At 43.4% G+C, this 24,089-nt stretch overlaps 1 protein-coding gene across 6 annotated transcripts in view; it reads left to right on the plus strand.

Moving 5' to 3' along the window:
- Positions 1–21,845, plus strand: part of LOC146182204 (CAP-Gly domain-containing linker protein 4-like) — a 30,200-nt gene extending 8,355 nt beyond the window's left edge. The window contains exons 1-13 of one of the 6 annotated variants that reach the window (XM_084577230.1): positions 4–218; positions 3,232–3,547; positions 4,960–5,215; positions 6,394–6,537; positions 7,625–7,845; positions 8,860–8,995; positions 10,320–10,466; positions 11,943–12,074; positions 14,601–14,757; positions 16,058–16,140; positions 17,469–17,529; positions 17,685–17,779; positions 20,948–21,845. In XM_084577230.1, coding sequence (XP_084433356.1) covers positions 3,284–3,547; positions 4,960–5,215; positions 6,394–6,537; positions 7,625–7,845; positions 8,860–8,995; positions 10,320–10,466; positions 11,943–12,074; positions 14,601–14,757; positions 16,058–16,140; positions 17,469–17,529; positions 17,685–17,779; positions 20,948–21,159 — 1,908 coding nt within the window. In that variant the 5' untranslated portion in view covers positions 4–218; positions 3,232–3,283 and the 3' untranslated portion in view covers positions 21,160–21,845. The other 5 variants (XM_084577233.1, XM_084577231.1, XM_084577232.1 and 2 more) reach the window with 5 other exon arrangements.
- Positions 21,846–24,089: the final 2,244 nt, after the last annotated feature.

The following is a 24,089-nucleotide window of genomic DNA, read 5'->3' on the forward strand; positions in this document are numbered from 1 at the left end:
GCCATCTGTCGTTTGATGCTCTAAACATGCGACGAGCGTCGCGGGCGACGGCCTGTTTTCGTTTTGCTCGGCTGCTGGGTTCTCGGTGCACGGTGCACGCGACCTCGCCATGTAATGCGTGGCTGCTGTTGACCAACTTGGCAAAACACGGGTCACCGGCGCATCGACTTCATTGGCGCAAGGTCCTCGCGCGGTTTCCACACACCGGAAGGCACTAGGCAAGTAGCAATGCATGTGCAGTGACCGCGCTTAAAGTTTGGCATTTCGTCGTGTTCGGAGCTACACCGTTTTCGGAATTACCTATGCTCTTGGTGTGTGTTATTTTGCGCTCCTCGGAATCTGTAGGAAACATTTCATGCGTGCCGCAGGCCCACGCGACTGCATGGTAACGCTTTCGTGAGAGTGAGCGTGCGGTGTATTTGCTGTTTTTGTGGCTCTGCGCTGGTGAATGGTGGCGAATGTGGCTGCACAACACAATCGCATTAATGGCTTAAATCCAGTAAAATAGCGACCTCTAAAACGCCAAATGACAAAGAAGAAATTCTCGCAGCCTTCTCGCGTAATTTTCCTAGTGCTATACGCTGAAAGTGCACATGTTTTGTGCATGTGGGTTTGTCATTTCTTGTGCTAAATGCAGCAAAAGGACAGTAGTGGAAAGGCTTTTCTTTTTAAGCTTTGCACGTACTGTTTGTTCTGCCACAAAGTGAATGAGGTTGGGGGACTCATGTTAGATTGATCTGAAATTCGAGTGCATCTAGGAAGTTCTATTTCTTGTGTGTGCTTGAGGTTTTAGCGAATGCGCACGTATGGGCTGGAGAAATACAACAAATGTGTTCACTACATGCTGCTTTTATTTTACTTGTGTGCCATGCATGCTTTTTCACAAATATAACCTGCGGCGCACAGTTTGAGTGCTTGTTGGTGGTGGCTGCAGACCCTTTTGTGATGCCAAGTATAGAGCCTTTGTCATATTATCTTAATTAATCTGCATATGCAATATGATTTATGCTGGATTACCGTGACGCATCGCCTGCTAATTTTGACCACTTGAAGAACTCATGACATGTTCGAACTAACCTAGCTGTGTACGGTACATTAAAAAGGAAAAGGTGAACTGATTGTGCACATGTTTTTGGTATCTGTGGGTACCACCAGGTTTCGCCAAAGTGCCACAGTCCTGTTCGTCATTCTTATCTGATGGTGCAATGTGGAAACAATTCATTTAGCATGCAAGTTAGCTTAATGAATATGAATGTTTTCTGCTTTTCTTAAATATCAGGTTAGCCCCATAATTCCTGGTGCAAGAAGGGACAATTCTGTTTAAGGCTAGCATTACTAGTGTGCATGCTGTGCAGTTCCAAATATTCCTCGAGTATTCTTTGTATTACTGGGTTAATTGGAGAGATATGGAAGAGGGCTTGGCCGCGCAGTGGGTGTAGTCAGGCTGATCATGATTCTTTATTCAAAACTCCATGGTGGGTGTGTGGGGTGGAAATGCTGCGGATAGTTGGCATCAAATTTGAGCACTCAAGGAGTGTGCACTTCTCAGTAATGAAGTTACTTGACACAGCAGCCGATGTGTTTAAGATAGTCTTCTTGTGGCCAACTGTCTTGCAGGTGTATGTGGCACAAGTGTTGTCTATAGCAGTTAGCTATTGCTTTGCTTGTTGTGTGGTGGGCTGCTTGAGCAGTTTGCACTTGATCGATACGTGCACTGGATAACAGATGCCACATTGATGCCCACTTCACTGCAAATCAGTAGCATAATCATACTCAGTTTGAACACCTGTCGCAAAATTAGCATGATGAGAATAGCAGGCCCACAGCACGGGCATGTTGCATATGTGCTTGCTTTAATGTGCCAGTTGAAATAGAGCTTGCATTATAGAAATTGCATTGCACATATATAATTCAGGCATTCTGGCATAGTCTTGTCTGTATCTCAAAACATTCTGCTAGAATTCAAATATCCTAAGTAATGTCTCTGCCCTTCATCTTTGTTTTGGCACTTGGAGGTACAGGTGAAGCACTAAGATTCAGTTTTGTTTGTTGCTTTTGGATCTAACTGCAGAAGAAGAAGTGAACAAGTCCATATACATAGCTTCTTGAAAGTTTTATTTTGCTTTGTATCTGTAGTCTAGATGCTTATTGTGAAGCTGAAGGTGGAGTATAATGTGAGTATTCCCGTCAGTAGCTAAAATGATAGTTTTACTCTTTGCTTTGCCGCTTAAAGTTCCACTCAGGTTGTTATTAAACACTTCTGTTTACTGGTGAGCCATAGTTCGTCATAGCTTCTGTTGTTCTAAGCATTGAGCCCTATGATACATACTTGCACTCTCATTTTACAATTTAAGATCACTGAGCAAAGATGCAAGCTGGCTATTTGACAATTGGTTGCCACAAATAAATATTATTTCAGTGCATTGTACAGTCAACCAAGTTTATCATGTCTTGACAAAGTTTATTTATCTCGGAATAGGCTAGAGACTCAAATTGGGCAAGTTGGTCCTGGTTTGCTAACCTGATTTTATACCATTTTTCCCAGGTGCATATGTGGAGGAGACAACACAGGTCACCTGTGTTGTCTCCTCCACATGTGTGCATCTATATATAGAAGAAAGAAAACTGCTACAAAGTAAAATTAGTTAGACCTTTTACTGACACTGACACCTGCACATTTATTGTCATGCTCATCTAATACAGCGTGAATACTTACTAGGGCATTTTAACGTGTCAGGATTTAAGGTCTCATTCCCCAGAAGATCTGGTGCTGGCATTGGGAGCAAAAAATCACGGGCATGGCTTTGGCAGTGGGCAGGTGGTGCAACCAGGCACCGCTTGGACATAGGGTTGCCTGGCGTCACATGACATGGCTGATTTGGTGGAAGCTGCCAACTCGGTCTTCTTACTTCATATGGGAAAGTGAGATCAGAATCAGCCTGCCAGGACCCTCGGATTCTGAGTCAGACACGCTACCTTTAGGTCACAGAGGTATGTTCTGGCTTGGTTAAAGGGGGGATGTGGCCCTTTCTATAATTTGGTAGCTTGTGGTTGTATGATAGATTATTTGCGAGATATTAGATGAAGAAATGAAGTGATTACTAATTGGGTGAGCAGAAAAGTCCATGTACATGAACAAGGATCTGCAAAGAGACATGGCAAATGGGAGGCATTACTGCTATTGCGCCATACCCTTAAATGTGTCCCTCTAAATTTTTTTTTTGCCTACAGATTTCCGACTTCACTGTGAGTGCATCTGCCTCCTCGAAGGGCCGTTGCCTGGATGGGTGTCAGTGAGGTGGAAGACGGCCGGGATGTGGCCAGAAGAGGAAGCCACGTGGCCAGGCAGCATGCCATTGTGTACCAGCCGACTGATGCTCCAGCCTGTCCCCAGTGCCGCATGTTGGATGTGCCCTTCTTTGACACTGACTGCCCCAGCTGCCTCAACATCCTGCACAGTGATGATGCCACGGTGCCCGAGATCTTCGCCATACTGCGCCAGTGGGTGCCACGCACTCAGAAGGACATCAAGACACTCGCTTCGGAGGTACGCTAGTTGTTTGCATTCTTATGGTTGAACATTGGTGTAGTCCTTTCAGTAGCAGTAGCTGCGCAAGGTACCTTCCATTCAATTTATTTACTATTGAATGTGTGTACAAAATTTGGTGACAAAAGCATCTGGGCCTGTCGAAAATTGTTAGCTTGGTGCCATGCTGTGTCGAGGGGAAGGGGTGGGGGGGTACAAATGTGGGAAATGTGGGTTGAACATTTTCTTATGCCATAAGTGCCACCTATCCTATACCTATAGCGCTCCGACGTCAAACCCTCTTCGTAACAATATGTCCAAGGAAGTCATTCCCCACAGTGGTCACAGAGGCTGTAGTGTGCGTAGGGGTCACAGGGTTCCAAGTGGCCACAGGAGTTCCATGAGGCTGGTTGGGGCAACCTTGAGAATGTGCCATTAGTGGCCACTTGGCCTCGGTTAACCAGGGAGGAAGTGCCATTATGGAGGGTTTAGTATAGATACCTTTTTTTTTTATTTATTTAATGTAAGCAATCCACAGGTTTGGAGAGGCAATAATTGTCTTATTAAATCTAGCAACTGTGAGTGTCGAGAATTGCAGAGTTTGCACTAAACGAGGTCATGCCATGCAGCTGTTGACTAGTCCTAGTTTAAGATGTCGGGACTGATGTTAGATGTTGGAGAAGTGCACCTGTGGGAAGTTATGGCGGTATCCTAGTACAATTACAAACAGTGTTCAATTATTTAAAGCAAACAGTTGATGCTAGAAGTAGCTAACTGTGTGTGAAAGATGGTAGCAGGAGAGAAGATGCGTACACATGCATCTACTAACGAATAGTATATATTTATTTGTTTTGTAATAGGTAGACTTTCAGCTTTTAGTAGTGCACGTGTGTGTCCCGTCTCTTTTCTCCTTGTTTTACGCATAGTCTGCTACGTTTTTGAGTGCATTGACTTTTTTACATGTAGAGGCCAGTATAGCATCTGCCAGAAGATGTCGTCTATATATGGGGTCTTCTCAACATGTGAGCTTAAGCTTGATTGAAGAGTAAAAGAGTGTACACAGTCATGTTTGGTCTGGTTGTTCATTTCATGTTGTGACTAAGTGCTGCAGCGTTGGGAGTTTATGTTCATTTTGCTGTAAGTCTCAGGGGCCTTCTTTCTCTTCAATTAATGGCAACACTACGAACTTCCCGAAATGTGAGCCTTCATATTGGAGGATTATTCACGTGATGGACCAGTGCTCTTAGGGACTGGGATATGAGGAATATTACAAAACAATGCTAAGCTTTGTCTGGTGCATTGTTGTTGTGCTTTTTAGCATTATTGTCACCATTTTGAGAGTGTAGTGTCTCAGCAGTTTCTAGATATAGACAAACTGGCTAGCTAGTCCTTCTCTACTGAGCCTAATGACTTGCTTTGCTTGTCTGATGCAGATTTTGAAGAGAGGCGCTCATGTGAATGACCGTGATGGCTTGACGGATATGACACTGCTCCACTATGCCTGCAAGTCGGGGGCCACCGGAGTGGGAGACTTGACGAGCTCCACACAGACTGTGGGCATGCTACTGGACTATGGTGCGGATGCGAGCTTGCGCTGTCGCTGGACCGACATGACTCCTCTCCATTATGCGGCATACTTTGATGTACCTCCTGTTATCGAGTTGCTGCTGAAGGCAACTAAGAAGTCAGGTGAGGACAAACGCACCACTGACACTTGGAACACATGAGCTAGGGACTAGGCTTTCGGGACATGAGTTGATCATACCACCAGCGAACCAAAGTATACTTGGGACTGTACAGTAAAGTATCGTAAAAACCCGTCTATAATACAAACCTACATATAATACCAGATGCAATTTCGGAATAGCAAAAACTGAAAAGAAGCGTTTTCATCCGCGCATAATGTAAGCGAGGAAAGATCACCGAAGTACTTATTTGCACTCCATTTCGTCATTACCCCACAAGACGTAACGTGCCCTGCACATTCTGATCCAACGCCACCCCACAGCAGGCATCGAATAGTGCCTCAAAATCTCATGAGCATATGGCTCTGACAGGAGGTAGTTGGCAGGTGATAGCCACGCACTGATTGGTTTACGGGCAGTGTGACGTCACAAGACGATGTGGCATGATCAAGTTGGCTGGAGCTGCCAGCTGAGGCAGCTCTTTTGCGATGGAGGATCAAACCCACTGAGATTCTTGGATCCTAAGTTAGTTATGGTATTCTTAGGCTAAATGGACTGTTTAAAGCAAGGCTTTATACCTATGCTTTATTCTCTCCTAACCACAAGGCTGTGATGGTCCGTCCCTTCGAGATTGAAGCATTCTCCTCAGAACAAAAGTCAATGGCTACTAAACATCCACACGGTCTAAGTTCCCTAGAAGGAAATTACCAGTATGACTCGTAAATGAGCATTAATGTCTCTCTCATTTCTTAGCATTGGCGATGGCTTATTCATGCCGCATACAATAGAAAGTTAATACTCACGCGTAGATACCGCCCAACTGTAATTGATCGCCTGTGATTTTATTTTCTTTGGCTGTACCATGTGGACACATTGTGATTGCTGTTGGGTGGGGTTCTGCGATTTGCAGTCACCAGGAAAATCCTAAATCGAAGGACGCATAAGACACTTTCTCTTAAGCAGACTTTTTTTTTTTACATTGAGTCCTATGAGAAACCAACCAATAGTATCACATTGATAATTTTTTCTGAAAATTGGTCCTAACTGAGTTTGTCTAGACAGGAGTCTACTTACTGCATGTAGATGTAATACAGCAAGGGGTGCCCCGTGGTTGTGAAGTCTGGCCAGGAGAATGGATTTTCACTGTCCTTACTTCCGGGACGCTTCTCTCATGCTTGCCAGATATTGACAGCCCCTGCCAGGTGTTTGATGGTGGAACGCCACTTCACATAGCAGCTGCTACACTGTGCCTTGGGGCGGCACAGACTCTTGTAGACTGTGGTGCCAGCCTTACCAGTCTTGATAACCTAGGAAGAATCCCATTCGGTGAGTATGCCGGAGAAATAGCTTGCCTTTTACTTTTTACGGGGCTACTTGGATGAGGCTCCATATGAACTCTCAGGTAAAATCCTGGGGGGGGGGGTAGATTAGGGCATCCTTTGAAGAGTGCACCATCTGAGGTCATGTGATGCTTCTGGTTGAGGAATTGCGGTGATGAGAGGGGGTTAGGGGGGGATATCGTGTGCATTACAGCTGCTACTGTGGCTGCTTCCCATTGACTGAGGTGAAAAGGCTTGGTAGTTCCTTTGACCATTTGATCATCAATTCGACTGATTTCTGATTACTAAACCACCTACTCATACACATGTACAAGGTTGCCCAATATGAAAGGGAACAATCAGTTTGTGGAAAAATATTTATTGGTTAGTTTTGTTCTTAAGTCGAAAATGACTTTTGCATGTTATAGTATGTCAAGAGGAATTTCAGTTAGCAAACAGGAAAATGTATGCTTGTCACACCTAATTACAGAGTAGTAATTTTCTGAATGCTCAGATTTTTTTTCCCTTTCACATTGAGCGGCACTGTAAATGCTTAGATGTACAAACCCACCATAGTCCTTACATATGTACTATATGTTAGGACATTTCCACCCACTGCTGAAAGTTCAGGCGGTGCAACTTTTTTGAAAAAAAGAAAATTAAAAATGTAAGTTTCAGGGCACATTACTTGTTTGGAAGGTGCACTGTATAATCCGCATGTTCAGAATTAGTAAGTATTCATTTTAGGCTGTGTGGAAATTTGCATTTATTGTTAATAAAAATTCAGAATTACTGGACTACAAAATCAGTTGCAAAATTGTAGTAGGGAAATTTTTGGACTGAAGAGACAACAATGTTGATGATAGCAGATATCATTTATTAGCCATTTCGACATGGTGCTACAATTCATAAGCACCGGATAAGTGTGTTTGACTTTCCACGAACCAACTGTTATGATCAAAGAGCTCTGAGTTGCACAGCAGATGCCGCACGTTCGACACCATAGATTGTTGTCGCTGAATATCGCGCTGTAGAGAAAACATCAGCCAGTTTTATCTGTATTTGAACCGTCCTTGCCGTTGTTGTCCTTGCAGAGTGTGTTCCAGAGATGAGAAAAGGCGAAGCGCTGCCAAACGAAGTCAGCACGGCGTGCAACATGCGGGACCTGCTGCGCTGTTCACTTCCATCTGGTGCCCATGGCTCGGACAGCAGCGCCCAGCAGCAGGAGACGGCCGCGTCTCCATCCACGGGACGCGTCCTGTTGCAGTCGCTGGGACTCAAAATTGGCGACAAAGTCACCGTGGGTGGCTCCAAGGTGGGCTGCTGGAACGTGCATTCTGAGTGACGGTTCCGCTTGCCTTGTCCGATCTAAACCCACTGAAGTACAGTAGAGTTCTCAGATGGAACCCCTCCAGGATTTATGTCCAATTTAATGCCCTTTGCCGCTAGAATAGAAACCCACTGGCAGAGTTGGTGCTGATAAGTATAATACAAGTTGGCAGAAATGGCCTCCTCTACCACTTTATTTCAAAGGGGATATTTTTATTATTTGTCCACGTAATTGTCATCCATCTGCCTAGCCAGGTATGGTGGTGCTGACAGCAAGACAGAGAGCAAGTGGGAGGACACCTTTTTCTCAGTGCACGTTAAAGAACCCCAGGTGGTTGATATTTCCGGAGTCCTCCACTACGGCATCTCTCATAGCCCGAGTTGCTTTAGGACGTTAAACCGAACAAACCAACCAACCAATCTCTGTCATATGGCAGGAAAAGTTGTCGTTATGAGTGTTTTTCATTGGTGGTCTTTAGAGACTGAGAAAAGCGCAGTAAATATACTCCAAATTTCACGCTTAAAATAGCAGCTGTTGTAATGATCGTAGCAGGCAAATGGGGAAATAGCCTTAATGGCCAGAAAGTTAATGAAAATTGGTGCATGCAGCTCTATAGGGCCCCACAGTTTGTGCAGGACTGTATATAGTTATTTAGCTTTCGGTCCTGTAAAGGCTTTTAGACTAGACTCGGGAAATGTGAGAATATTCTGAGCTGGATAGTGAAGGAGACTGGATAAAAGTGAGTGAGGGTCATTGTTGTGGAGGGCTCTTGAGGAATGCTGTCAGCCTGGGGTTCTTCATTGTGCACTGACATTGCGCAGTGAAAGAGAAGGGGGTTAAGCTTGTTTATGTGGGCACGCAGCAGGTTTTGATTAACTATGTCCCTTGTTATGCAGTGCAAAAAGTGCTCTGAAGTAGTTTTTATAAACATTGAGTAGGTGTGGAAGAGCTGAAGTGAAACATAAAGGGAACCAGCCATTATTCCTTTTATTTTTGCAGGTGGGCACACTGCGTTACTGTGGCACCATCCACTTTGCCACCGGTATCTGGGCAGGTGTGGAGCTGTGTAACCCGCTGGGCAAAAATGATGGATCGCTCGGCGGCGTCTCTTACTTCCAGTGCCCCATGAATCATGGTATGCGCCTGCTGCACTTTTTTCCACTGCTGCATGGTGTATCTGGTTTAGTTGTGCAATCCTGTGCTTGTCACAGTGCAAGGATGCGGCCATACATCATCACAGTAGGAGCCACATAAACCCAGGTTGTGGGATTTTTGCTGCGTTTATCTCTGAAGACTGGGGCCTAACACTGAGTTACGGTAGGAGGAAGATTATTGCTCCTGAAGCTAGCTTTGTTTCAGTTTTGCTTGGCTGAATCTTATTTTTTTTTTTCGTCCAACAACTTATGCTGGTCGCAATTTTGCTTTTAATTTTTTGAAGTACAGTTCAGCCTAGCTATAACGAACCTGAAAAAAAAAAGGGTGCGTTACATCCAGGTTTTTGATATATGTAGTTGTGCCGTTAAAACTTGATAGTACAATTCTATATGATGTGGTGTTTCGTGGCATCTCTAGGGCAGCCTGTGCTGTTCCCTATGACACATGCGAACCCTCGTCTGCCAAGTGAGGTGCGGGAGAGCGCCGCTGTGTATTTGACAAAGGCACTCATCCTAAATAATCGGGTTTGGTATATGTGGGCTCAACTATGAATACATATGAATAAAAACTGTGGTGAGGACTCTACGTAAGCGTGACATAGGGGCTATGTCACCTTTGTTTTTATGTGACCAGAACCAAGTGACGCCGTAACAATGAGGCTTTGCCTCCTCGTGCTCGGTGGATGGCGGCACGGGCACTAGGAATGCTATATTCTCACCCTGGCCTACACAACATGAAGTCCAGAAGGTGTAGGCCGTACATCAATTACTATAAAAAAAACAAAACTTTTTCTAGATAAGCATCACCGCAGCTTACAGCAAAAGGCCAGTATTAACAAATATATGTTACGTTTAATGACCCAAAGCTCGGTGGCTCATAGAGGTTAGTTTTTTCATTCGTATATAACAAATTTATTTCGTCTGCTGTGTACGCTCTTCTGCATACTCCGCAGTTCCGGTTGAGTTCAACTGAAGCAGACTCAGTCGCGAGAGTGTGACTTTCCTATACATTCACGTAGAAAGTTCAAGGGGATAGTCTGTCTAGTCTGTTTAGTCTGTCTTAACATAGCCGATAGGTTTAAATATTGGGATTTGATATATCCGAGCTGCACTGTATTTTCCCTTCTGCAGGTGAAAACACATTAAAATATTTATCTGTCATTTATTTCTCTCACTCAGCAATATAGGAATTGAAAAATATTAACAGAATTCTTTTCGTTCTGTGACATTGAATGGACTAATGCAAAAAGCCTGTGTGTAGGATGTCTACTAATGCAGGTGACTCTTTTCTTGTATATTTGGCAGGAATATTTGCTCCCATCACGAAGATTCAGAAGTATGATGGCAGCACCCAGGTGGATGCAGCATCACCCACGAAGCCGAGCCGGCCGCCAAAGAGCATCTCATACCCAAAAGTAGACATATCTCATGTCTCCTCAAAGATTGAGACTGGTAAGTCAAAGGAATCCATTATGCTTTAGTGCATTTTAAGGTCACTCATCAGTTTACTAGCTGGTGATTTTTGTCAGTGGTTTACTAAAAGAGAATTCTGCAATAATGAACTGTTTAAAAACACAAAATTGTATCTAATGTCGTGTTTCTCATTAGTAATGGCAGTCGTTATTAATGGCAGTAAACTGCACAAATTTGCAGTTTTGGTGTTGGCCATAGCGTCATTATCTGTATGAAGGCAGAATGCTGAAATGCGCCTTTATTGAGATTTCAGCAAGTTTTAATTAATTCGAGGTATTTTAAATAATGTGTTATTGCTTTTGCTTACAAAAATAATTAACTATTGCCAGTTTATTTCAGCTGTTGTCTTGGAAATTTCTCCTTTACAGATTTTTTTCTGCCTATCCTGTGTGTGCTCTCATTTCATCTTCATCTGCTTGGTGATTGCCCAGACCGTGTTTGTAACTAGCTCTTTGCCTTTCACGCCATTTGTGGGGTAAAGATAGGGGGCGCCTATTCATGGGGCTCAGAAAGAGGACGCTGATATGAAAAAAGCTAGTATATTTACGCGTATATAATGTGGCTACGAATACTATTGTGACGAAACAGTTTGCGACCTTAAAAAAAAAGAAAAAAAAAAGAAACCATTGTGGTGATTTTTCCTTATTCAAACCAGCTGCAGCCGATGATTTGGAAGAAACGCCGAAGGCACAGGCACACAACAATGCAGAAGCAACAGACACGTGATTGTTGTTTGAGAGGTGTCTCTTTGTAAACCTGCGCGACGTCGTCAGGCGCAGCAAATCCTCCGACGCATTACCGCCCACTGTCATCCACATAGCTGGGGTTGACATCACTGCTGTGATGCCAGTGCTGCTGTGCGCATTTCGTGATGCCCACTTCTGTGCCTGTTCGCCCTTTGTGCTTTTTCTACTCCATTCAATTTGTCCTTCGAACTTTCTGTTTCTTCTCAGACGACCACTCTGCCTTCTTTCCTCATTCACACTGCCCTCTCCATTATCTGCGTGCGCAGCACTTCTCAAAGGCTATCGGAAAGCTTACTTATAAGCAGCTTACAAGTGCCGTGATGAAATGGACTGTAGCTGACTTCAGCACTGAGAAAAGAAACAATTGCCTTTTGCTCATACCTTGGTGGCGAATAGAATGTCATTAGAACATTTTGAAACCAGTAACTTGAGAGAAAAAAAGCTTGCACTATATTTGTGTAAATGAAGTAGATGGTTTGAAAGCTTAATGCAGGCGGCTTTTGTCATTTGCCGCGTGATGTGGTAAAGCATTTATATTATTGGGCCACCAGTGTATCTCATTGACCCTTTGGGGGTTGGTGGAGGTGTTGGGTGGCATGCGGGGACATTGGCTCTGTGTTCATGAGGTACAGTCCTTCATTCTGCTGTGTAATATGTGCTAGCATGGACAAGAAATGTGACACTTTGTATGCTATTGTGTGTGTTTCAGGTTTGTCAACGCTGAGGCAGAAGCAGCACCTGTATGATCGGAAGAACAACAAGCTCTCCATCGGCGACTCCGTCGTTGTCGGCCAGCGCAAGGGAGTTGTGCGTTTTCTAGGAGAAACGCAGTTTGCACCAGGTTCTTGTCTTCTCATGTTCTGACTTATTCTCACTTTAGTTTGCATGAATTGTGAAATTTTCGTAGTGAATGTTGTGCAAAGGCAAGGAAAGGGATTTATGGCTATAGCATCTATTTCTTTGGCTTTTTCCTTGGTGAAATAATGGGCTTTGTATGGGTTTTCTATGTAATATTACTCGAACCTTGGTTTAAACACGCATATATGAACACTGAGTACATATATCATTGGTTCAGATCTCTGTCGCGGGCTAGTCTCCAAATTGGCTAGCACAGGTGGGCTGTATGCAGCAAGAAATCGTATAACACCAGCTGGAATAGCATATGACAAACTATTGTGTAACAGTGGAACGTAAGTGTTCATAAGTGCGACGCGAAAATGCTTACAGTACTCAATTGCTCCCATTGTCAATCTCAATAGTTGCATTCTGAAACAGAGCATGATTGTCTGTGGATATATAATTTTTGAAAACAACACACTCATCTGCAGTTAATGAGGCACATTTTTATGCATTATGTAAAATAAATCCTTAATATAGATTTTAAAAAATCAGTCCTAACACGCTGCCCTGTGGGACACTAGAAGTGACGTGCATTGAAGCAGATGAACAACAAGCAATATCAACAAACGGAGTTCTGTTGCTAAGATATGCCCATATTCACTGGATTATATTGCATGGCAGTCCAGCTCCTTCTAATTTAAAATGTAATTTTTTGTCTGCTTGCTTGCCGAAAGTTTTACGAAAATCGAAGAACAACACATTAATTCGAATACATCAGGCACTTCCAAGGATTCATAAACAGTAGACATGAACTGGGTGACAGTTGGCATGTTCTTCCTAAACCTGCTTTGACGTTTCCTCAAAGTATTATCTCAATCTAAAGGTATATGCATGCTTTAAAAGTGGTTAGCGATCTCAGTTGCATTAAGTATTTTTTTGTTTTAGACTTCTATTTTTAATGGCTCTTTAGTCTGACAGAGGCAATTCCAGAACTTTTCTGGATGCAGTATAATGAATTTAATAAAGTTTTCATTAAAGAAAGTGTGCCTAGCTTGGTTAACTTTGGTTAAGAGCTTTTGTTTAGGTCTCATAAATTGATTTTTGTCAGACGTTTTTGCTTTCTGAGCCACTTTATTTTGCTTTAGGTGCGTATAAAATACTGGGTAGTCCTGGGGCTCTGACTGTGCTTCTTTAATATCTTCAGTAGGACAAAATCTGTAGTAGTATATAAAACTGAACCATGCACTCTTTTAACATTGCCACAGGCCCCTAACTTAGCATGAAGTGATGAAAAAATGCTCATCTAAGTAATCAGTTATTGTGACATCATCAACTCTGCTGTAGTCCTTAATCATAATCCCTGACTGTGTTTCTTTTTTGAGTTCAGAGCTTCAGTCTCACAAATGAAAGGCATCAATTTGTGGTGAAGACAGAAATGATGCCCCCAAGAAGATTATCAGTAAGAAATAACGAGTCCGAAATTTAATTTCCACAAGAGGGCTTTCTGATGATTTGATGAAGAGCGAGACAGAACATTATGTCTAGTTGCGGGTTGCAGAAGCCGAGCTTCGTAACGGGCTATTCCTGTCAATCTGAGGAGCTGAAGTCGCCTCTTAGTATGTATCACATTTTTACCATGTAACGCTAACAGCTATCGTACAGATCCTTCAGCAAATCATCACTTGCTTGAGAAGGATGGTAAATGGCACAAGGATGTAAGGTTTGAACTGCTCTATTATAACAGATGCTTCGGTAACACTCTTCGTAGAAAGGCAGTGCCATCACGTCGAGAAGTATGGTCACTCTAGTGGATGGGCTGACTTTTTTCGTTGAGTGCAATGAAAACAAAGCTTATATATTTGTGAATTTGCTTATGGTGTTGCAAAGTTTTGGCATAATTTTATAATAGGTCCTTGAAAATCATCTAGAATGGCCTTGAAAGCCCTTGAGTTCTTGTGGCACCTGTACGAACGAACCCTGAATGCTGAATTGCTGCAGTTTAGTTCTAAATTTTAACAGTAATGTAGAAACAAATCTAACATGGGTGGAAGTGTTAGAAGAGTGTGATAGATTATGCGCTAGTGTAAAAGGGGATGTTGTACATACCACAAGAAGGCTCAATATTTTTGGCTTGCAAGGAAGGGAGAACGTAGAGTTCAACATTCTTAGATAAGAGACAATTGGAAAACTGCGCGGTGCGGAGTGAGCTCTAACGATCACCTATATGATGCCAGCGCAGTTTTCCAACTGTCAGAAAAGTGGTATGGGGGCTGTATCAGTATTTGAGCAGCAAGTAAACACTTCGGCACTTCAGGTATCATGAATACCAGATTCCTAAACAAGAACAGTCTTCTGATGGTTGCTCCTATTTAAGTTACAAACGTTGAGTATTTGCACACCAGTCCTTGTCATGCATGTGCGGTTTCTTTCTTCTTTTTTTTGGAACCAGCAATGATGATTTTAATTTGTGCATGTTTTCTCTTTCTTCCTTGCATTTGCGTGTGTGTGTGCGTTTTTGTGGGAGAAGCTCTCTGCGAGCCACTGTCGCCCGCTCGCACAGGGTACTGGTGTGGTATCGAACTGGCCAAGCCAGAGGGGAAGAACAATGGCTCTGTCAATGGTGTCACCTACTTCACCTGCCCTCCAAACCACGGTGTCTTCGCCCTGCCTTCCAAGGTGAAATGGTGAGGATTCGCTGGTTTCTCTCTCCCTTCCCACCGTCAACACGGGACGATCTAAATGTCAGTAGAGAAAGCAGACATGCAGTTTTTATTAAAAATGCGAAAATGGTGCTAAATATTATTTTAATATAAAAGCTTTAGAGCCAGAGTTATTTTCCATTGACACACAGCTCAGTTGTGCCATAGTAGTTTTGGTTTTCTTGGGTAATGAACGCAAAGCTTGGTGAGCTGGGAAGACTAGAATAATGGTGATGTAAAAGCAGAATGAAAAGTTTGCTTCATCTGTTTGCGCTTCATCTGTCACAAAAAAATTGAAAGAAAAACCATTTGAATTAAAAAAAAAAAGTATCACTGAGATTTACGCAAAAGAAATGTGGAGGCATTTTTCTTTCACTCGTCAGTCTATTCCACCTTCTCTTGTCTTTCTCTCACAAGTCTGTTCCAATCATAATTCTATTCTTTTTTATCTATATTTGTAATCATCTCTGATTCATTTTTGCTGACTCATTCTCAGCCTGCCCTACCCAACTCCTCCTCTACAACTGGACCTTCCCCCACCTGTTACTTTAGCTTACTGTGAAAGGTGGCACTCACTACTCCCATTAAAAGGGGATGCCAACAGTTATCTAGCTTGCTTTGTGGACTGTTGACAGTCCAGATGCTACCAGCTGGTGAAAAGTGTAGCCGGCAACTTTGAAGTGTATGCATGTATTTCTTTGCTAGGAAATTGAAAAAAAAAAAAAAAGGCGAATCTATTTTAAGATTAAAATACTTATTTAATTGATTTCAAAAATCAAGTATGGTGGAAGCTCAGCAAACTTCGCAACTAAGTAGGAAAAATTCTGCTCATATCTGGCCACATAAATGTTTCTTTTCTTTACACTTTTTTTTTGCTTTGACTGCTTTGTGCTAGTTCTGTAACGGTGGTTAGCAGGAGTTTTACTGATGTCTCAAACCTTGGGGTTCAGAATGTACTGCATTGGCTTTAAGGTGTTAATACAGTTTAACCAAAGTACAACTTCACAACAAAAGAAGCACTGACCATTTCTGAAGGCTGCCCATAGAGTAGAAGCTTGATGAAGCATTTGACTGAGCTACCATGAAAGAGATGTGGCCATATAAGCTTAAAGTGAAGCTTAGTTCCTTTTCCTAGCAGCAGATACTGCTAATCTACTTAGTAAATTGTTCTTTACTCAAGGCCAGGGAGTCTATATGCCCATTTTGAGTATGTTGGGCCCAGACTTTATTGCAGTGTTTTATTGCCTCTCATTGCTTTCTTTATTTAGTCATGCCTTTTTTGCAGGATACCTCCGGGCACAGATGAGGAAGCGTCTGACTTGGACTCTTTGGTTGACCTCAACACCTCCATTAGCAGGAGCTCTACAGGTACCTGCCCACCGCGAACGAAAATTGTGGTGCACTTCTGAGAATAAGCATTGCATTCATGCCAGAAGGAAGAAGGTATCTGTGGTGGAAAAAGCATGCTCAGTGGCAAAAATTAGAGGACATGACCAAGAGTGGTGGCAGGCTCGGAAGCAGCTGGCAGCTGCGCTTGCTTCTGTGCAGACGTGTCTAGACAGCTCCGCATATCAGGTCAGAATTGATCCGCAATCAGCGCCACATGTATCTGCCGTAGGGGAAGTAGTACCCAATGTCACTGAGTTGGATGCACTACCTACTGTATAAGTGCTAAGAAATAAAATAAAAAAGCAGGGACAAGCACTTCGCAGTTGCAGTGGCAGAAGCCTGTTGCAGCAGTGTCACTTCTGATGCTCTCATTCTCGGAGTGACTTACTAAGCATCACCATACTTTTTGATTGGGCAGAGTGTTAGGCACTGTTAGTAAACTGCTGCAAAGTGACTCACGAAACAGACACATGAGTAGCAATTTGAGCTGCAATTCAGGTGGTGCTAGCCTTCCACTCTCCATAGTGACGCCTGAAGACAAAGGTCTGGTTGTTGAATGCTGCCCCAACGAAAGCACATAGCTCTTGCGCATCGGTTTCACTCGATCGAAAGCCCTGTGATGGACCCAAGTGCTGTCGTGAATCGGAGGCACGAAAGCAAACTCAGGCTTTTAGATGTCCCGTACGCACACTGCACTGAATGTAATGTGATTTAGTTGCATGGGCTTGCTTTGAGCCCATGCCTCTGTTGTGCGCTATTTTCTTGTCCATGGTGGCCTAAGATGTGCAAGGTCTAGGTTCTAAGTGCAGAAATTGGGAGCAGTCGTCACAATGCGGCTGCATAAGAGCATGTGTGTCTGTGTCTCTTATCGTGGGGATGTAAAAATGAGGAGCTTGCTGCCGCTTGATTCATAGCCAGTTGTCGACTGCATTGTGGCACGACTCAGCGACGAGCTGCATGGAGTCACGCAGTGGCGAGTCGCGTGAGCCGTGAGCATGCAGCGTCTGTGTCTTGTGGCTCTCGGTGATCGTTGGTGCATAAAAGCATGCAGGCTTTTGCCACTTGCTGACGATCGACTCAAAAAGAGCAAGGTAAACTTGCTTCACGAGTGTAAGGTACTGTAATACTGCCATTCAGAAATGTCTCAACGCTTCGCTGTCACTTTGGGCGGGCTAGAAAAATCATAATTTTCGAATATATTTGAGGTTTCAACAGCGAAAGTGCAGTGCAGATAGAGTCTAATTGCAAATGCTTTTTGAAAACCACTGCAAGTTTCAGTGTCTTCATGCATCTATTATTTTATGCAGACGGTGACTCGGGAGGCAGTCCTGCATCGCAGAGATCGAATCCCGCTGAGAAGAAGCCGCCGTGAGTAATTGCATCGCTTATAACCACTTGAATTCCAGCGATCCTTTTGATGCCGCACTTCTCACATGCTTTTGCCACTTGCACGAGATTAGTGTGCCAACCTGCGCCATAGCCCTAACTGCCTGTTTCCCCTCCTCTGCCTGCGGCCGAAACAGCGCAAAGCCCCAGCATGCTAAAACAGTGCAGACCGTGCTCAAGAAAGGCTGCTGGCTGACTGTGGGGATGAATGTGTTTGTCTGCAATGAACTTGGTAAGCCAACCCCCACAGGCCACTTCTCTTGTCTACGGGGGACCTGCGTCTTTCTTGCAATGGAAGCGACACTGTAGGCGAACTGTCCCAGTTGGCCTGCGCCAGTGGCTTACCGCATCGTAAAGGACCAGTGCTACCATCTCTTAATGAGGGACAGAACAAATGCCACGAAGATGGGAACACCCATATAGTTAGCTCGCTTTCCTTTACTCGTGTAGCAGCGAGCAGTTATCAGAAAACATTCATTTGCAGAGTGATGCCTCTGAATGTGATTGGAGCACAAACTGTTCATTGCAGCATATTGTTCAGGGATTCTCAGAAGAAAGATGCAGGTCCCTACAGTGCCATGTCCTGTAACAAATTGTTTGTCACTAACTGAATGAGCATCTCGGGCTGCTTAATGCAAGTTTGGTCCTTGTGATTGTGTGTCTAACCGATAGATTGTGCAGCTGAAATGTGCCGTCATACTGAGGGTTCAAGAAAATCTTTCAGCTGATTCAACATTCATGCTGATTCAAACAAAAGGCGTGGCTAGCTTGTCAAGCCTACTTGTCTATTGCTACACGCTAGTATCCATATTAACGTTTATAGACTTTAAAATGGAAGGCTGCATAATTCTCATCATTTTGTCATGAGTTGTATTCCTTACAGTATGACGCCCTACAAGGCAGTATGCATATACTATATTTCCGTGTGTAAAAGCTGTGATATGCAGATTTAGTTAATCCCTTTATTGTATATTAAGAGTAGCAAGCAGGTTTATTTTAAACATTAGGCCTATTTGGTGCATCAGTAAAGTTGTAAACATCCTTATTTCTTTTTTGAAAATATGTAATTCTGTGCTTGCTGCAGCTTACCTTTGAGTTGCTCATATGTAGTTGCTTATCCGTAGTGGCATGTAGTTTAAAACCACTACCCCTTAAGAATGCTTTACATCTAGTCTGTTATAATGCACTGTGGACTCTGCTTAGTTTCTGTTGCTTAACTGTCTTTCTTTTTGCACAGCTTTTTTTTTTTCTTCTTTAAGTTGGCAGCTTAAGCTTTATAGCATATATTTATTTGCTTACACCATCATGAGCTTTTAGCTAGCACTGGTAATTTAGTAGCAGTCTTGCAGGTTTTAATTTATGCAGACAAATTGTGTTGATTTGGCTGACAAGTGTGCCTCTCCTCCCAAGACTGAAATTACAAACTAGAATCACATTCTAGCTTTGTGGACTTTTATAGCTCTGTAGTGCAGAAAAGGCATGGAGACAAAGCTGAAGAGCAGTGCTAGCATTTCCTTGCAAGCAGTAATATAAATAATGTAACTCATTTGATTCATTTACCCCTCAAAGTGACTCTGCAAGAATTTTGTTTATGCAACAGAATGTCGATGATACAATTCTCATGGTGTTGCAAAAAACATTTGCGCCATCCGAAATGGACAAAATTTATGTCCAGGTGCTTGAGAAAAGCATTCACGCGTATCGGTTCCCAGCTGACAGCATTTATTCACAGCCACTTAGTCATAGCCCCACTGCTAGTATCAGTGAGTACAACTTGACAAGCGATTGCGGTGTCAGCAATGTGCAGGTTTGATCATGGCAGCAATATGTGTGGGATGCAGCGTGGCTAGCGATCGTATTGTCAATGATGTGCAGGCAGTATGATGTTGCAGTTGCGGCTCGCACTATCGTATCATTCGCAGTGGCACGGAAGTGTGTTTGCAACATCAGAATATCTGCACATCATGCGCAGTGCACTTTTGCCAGGGAATTCCACAAATGTGTATCGTCCCTAAATTTTTACCAAGCAGGTTTGTATCATCAAGGTCCTATTGTGACTGCTTCTTCTATAAGCTATATGAGGCACTATTAGGACGCTCATTTGTGCATCAGACCTCTCATGTGTTTTGTTTATTATATATAGAGACAGGTAAAAATACTGTAAACCATTCTGGCTTTATGGAAACAGTATGTGCGAGAGAGTGCAGCCACACAGTGCTGCTTGATAATTACAAGAGACTTTAGCGACTAAAGTATAGTGCGAGGCGAAAGCCTGAGTGCCGCATTCTGCTTTGCAGCTGATGCTAATTAGCAGCTAATCAAGTAATTGTTAATTAGATAACTAATGAATTACTTAAACAGTCATCAATTAGTACTTAATTAATTCTTTTGTTCATTAGTCATTAATTAGGCACACATTCGCACATACTGTGGTGGTGCTCTGTGATTGGTCGAGACCTCTGTGATATCATCCTGCCTCTGCCAATCAGAGCCACCACAAAAGCGGCACACATTTTGTCCACGACAGCATGAGCCATTAAAGGCTTTCGCTTTAATATGATGGATTAAGTACACTTGTGGAGGGTGTATGGTGAATACCGTTCACCTAGAAACCACTGTGAAAACATGAAAGCAGTAGTATACAAGCACCATCATTAGGTTGATGGGGTCTTGGATGTACCTTTCTTACTCAGAACAAGGAACACTCGGCACAATGGATGTTTAGGAGTACGCTTGGACTTCAGAACAAAACACAGAATATCTTCTTGCAGCCAGTGCAAGAGTGCATTACCAAAAAGGATGGCATTTTGCAACATTGTTGCAAAAGAAAGAAGAAAATTCAGGATCACTGTCAGTTGGCATTAAAATTATTATTTAAGCGGCTAGATGGCCATGCTAAGAGAGTCAGAATTTCAGACCAGAAAATCCTATTCTCGGTTATTGCTTGAGTGTTTGCATTTTCTTTTGAAATGGTGCAAGAAAAGCAAAATTTTGCTGAAGTGCATATAGGGTTATTAATTTTATTCATATTATACAAATGGTTCAGATCCTTAAGGTTTAGCTTCAAGGTATCTTGGCACCTGGAACTATAGGAAGTCTTCTCTTGGTTGAAGAAAAACGTTAAGTGCAGAAAGCACTACACGCAGGTTTTCAGCTGACGTGTTACTTGGGTAGCAAAACTGTTGGTGTGTCAATTTTTGACTAACCGTTGCCAGCGAAGGAAAAAGGCCACCACACTTGTTACTGCTATCGAGCCAGATTTTATTTTTTTTTCTCCATCTATTAATGAGGACTTGCTTCAGCAGAGTGTCTTCCTTTGACAACGAAGTGCATGCTGATGTATGTTTTTTATCTTCCCCACACCGTGCATCACTGTTCTTCGAAACAAAAATGCACAAAGGCGTCATCCGGTACATCGGACCGGTACACTTTGAAGAGGGCACCTGGCTTGGAGTGGAGCTTCGGGGTCCCACGGGGCGCAACGACGGCAGCGTCCAGGGGAGGCGCTACTTCACGTGCAAACCGAACCATGGCCTCATTGTGAGGCCCAACAAGGTCACCGTGAGGGGCATCAACAGTGCCAAGCTGTTTGAGGAACAGCCACACTCGTGAGGGCAGAGCTCAGCTAGCTCGCTCGGGTGTGCTGCAACAGGCCTGACTCCGCCATAGCCAGTGGCATAGAGCTGGACCTCTGTGGCTGATGCACTTGTCGAACAACATAGGGGGGAAAATGATGCCATTCCCAGCTGGATAGTTGAACCAGAAATCATGGCAGCTGGAGTGGTTCTTGCTTCCAACTGGAAATTTTTCACTTCCGGTCACCTCTAGCTCGAAAGCTGCCTTTCCATCTCAAGTCAGCACCCTTGACAAAAGTGCGCCACATCTATTTTTCCATTAATATGAGTTTGCAGGGCTAGTTAGTTCATACTTATAGTTATTTAAGCGCAAAGATGACACAGCAGACTAGAACAGGATGGGCTGCTAATTTGGAACCTCGCACTGTCTAGTGAAGGGATCTGAGGTCTGCAGAACCCATGGGTTCCTTGGCTTGGGGCCTAGGTTCCCTGAGCACCTGGTCAATTCAGCCTTCAGCCTCACCTTTTGTTTAGCTTCTTTATTTTGGAATTAACCGTACTGTAATTACCCTTGGCATCACAGTGTTTCATCGTACATCCAGTCACTATTAATAGGCCTTCGGCCTCTTTTGAGGGCCAATGCACCTACATGCTTTCCTTTTGCATGTGTTTCAGGCAGGAATAAATGAAGACTGAGAGACACAAAGTTCCTCAGCATCTTTTTACTAAATACAACTGAACCTCAATACTATAATAAACTTAGCAATGCTGCAAGCTTCTTTTTGTTTCAGTTTCTGGCTTCCTTTCAAATTTGTGTTCTTTCCCTCTGTTTAATGAAGTAGTTCTGCACTGCAGTTTCAATACAATGAAACGCCTGCAAGCACAAAAGTAAAATATGGGGCAAATTTTGCTATCTGTAAAGTAAAGAAAATAATTACATTTTGTAAAAATGTGAAAGGCTTTTGTAGAGGCAGCAGTGGAGGTAAAGAAATAGGGGAAAATTTTTTCCTTCCTTGCACCCCAGACAATGCGGACATTCAAATAGCATATGTGATGTTTTGACAACTTGAACAACATTGTTCAGTGTGTCCATTTTATTTGTTGGCATGCAGATACACTCCAAGATTTTTTTTTCCTCATTAATTGTTCTGGTACTTAGGTGTTCGAGACTCCTCATGCCTACTTTGCCCTGCCGTGTGGCGCAGTGGTTAGGGTGCTCGACTTCTGTGCCCAAGGATGTGGGATCGGATTCCGACCACAGCGGCCACTTTTCGATGGAGGCAGAAAGCAAGCCACGCATGTGCTGTTCAATGTCCGTGCACTTTAAAGGGGTTGAAAATTTCCGGAGCCGTCCATATGGCGTTTTTCATAGCCTAAGCCGCTTTGGGATATTAAACCCCATAAAGGAACCAGAACCATGTTTTCTAAATTTCTGGAGGTCTCCACTATGGCGTCCTTTACAGCAAATGTTTGTCGCATTGTGATGTTGAATCTCATTAATAGAGCTAAACCATCATGCCCATCTTACCGTGACTAGTACCATAAAGTGTGGATGCAGTTGACAGTCAGTAAATCATGGTTGGTTCTTGCATGCACGTGGTACGTGAATAAAACCAAACCAGCTGCGCCGCTTTTCGGGGATTCCCTGGGTGGCTTCATTCTTAAAATTTCTGTTCACCTGTCGGTGCCATATAGCCTCCTTGATGGACTTCTAAAGTTTGAGTCACGTTTCAAGCTTGTTTCAAAAGCCATCCAAATGATGTGGCTTTGAAAACTGATTTTCAACACAAAACTGGGCAACAAAAGTAAGTGTTGAAAGTCTGTTTTCAAGGTCATGTCATGTTGACCTTGATGCAAAAAGTGGCTTCCTAAATTGATGGCTTTGCTCCTGAAAAAAATTTGTCCACTGCTTGTATGTCCCATTTCCACAAGCCCGCGAGAGCATATGACGGGCCACAGGGTTGCTTGACATCGCTATTGTGCTTCCATTATTTGGTTTCATATTTGAGGAAAAAACATGCTTTGAGGCAGTCGCCGCTAGGTCGATGCGTCAATGTGCAATGCTCGCGATTATTTTTGGAGGGGCTTTATACTTCCGGCCATCATTCACGGCTCCAGGATATCTGCAGTTTGGTCAGAAAGTGCTTCGAGGATGGAATAAGTGCATGGCACCTGTTGGGAGTAGTTTGATTCCACAGATGATTTCGACTGAACCGATATTTTGCCAGTGTGTCTTATTCGGGATTTAAGGGTCACTGTAGGCTCGACTTCCAAATTAAAAGCGTGGCCAAAGGTGGCAGCTTCATCATTTTGGCCTTGACACACCCTCTGCTGATGTCACACAAACCACCCACCAATCACCTGCCTGAGACATGCTTGTGAGAAGGATTAGACAAACATCGGCAGAATGCAAAAGGGGGTCTTATTGTAAATGCATTATAAAACATTTATTAATGTGATAACAGTAATAAAGTGATCTAGCATGAAGAAATGAGGATCACACACGAGATAGCAATGGCACCAACTAGCTCCGAGTAAGGTGGCCACACGAGTAGCAGTGAATAAGTTCTGCATGCCTGACAGATGAATGACCTAGTGGGATTGCCGGTTGTACAATCAGGCATACAGAACCGGGAAGATAGTTTGCTGCAGAGTGAGGTCATACAACTTTGCTTTCCTGCAGGAAAGTAAAAGCAAGAATTTGAGCACTCCCGCACACTCGCCCACTGTGTCGTTTGACAGTGCGCCTACTGTATTGTAGGCCAACCTCTTTGCCTTCCCTTTCAATAAATTCATCTATCTATCTACTGTATCGTTGCATGACAGCCGCAGAGTTCTGGTTCTGTGCCACTGAATATGCAGGCACGTGCTGATGCGCCACTGACGACCTGTTTCTGTGGCTTGGGAACCATGGTCTTGCCATTCTAGTGGTCCTGTAATCTCTGGCATGTACAGCATGAGTTGTCT

This window comes from Amblyomma maculatum, chromosome 8, assembly GCF_055883805.1.
Source record: "Amblyomma maculatum isolate TAMU_Amacu chromosome 8, ASM5588380v1, whole genome shotgun sequence".
NCBI classification, from domain to species: domain Eukaryota; kingdom Metazoa; phylum Arthropoda; class Arachnida; order Ixodida; family Ixodidae; genus Amblyomma; species Amblyomma maculatum.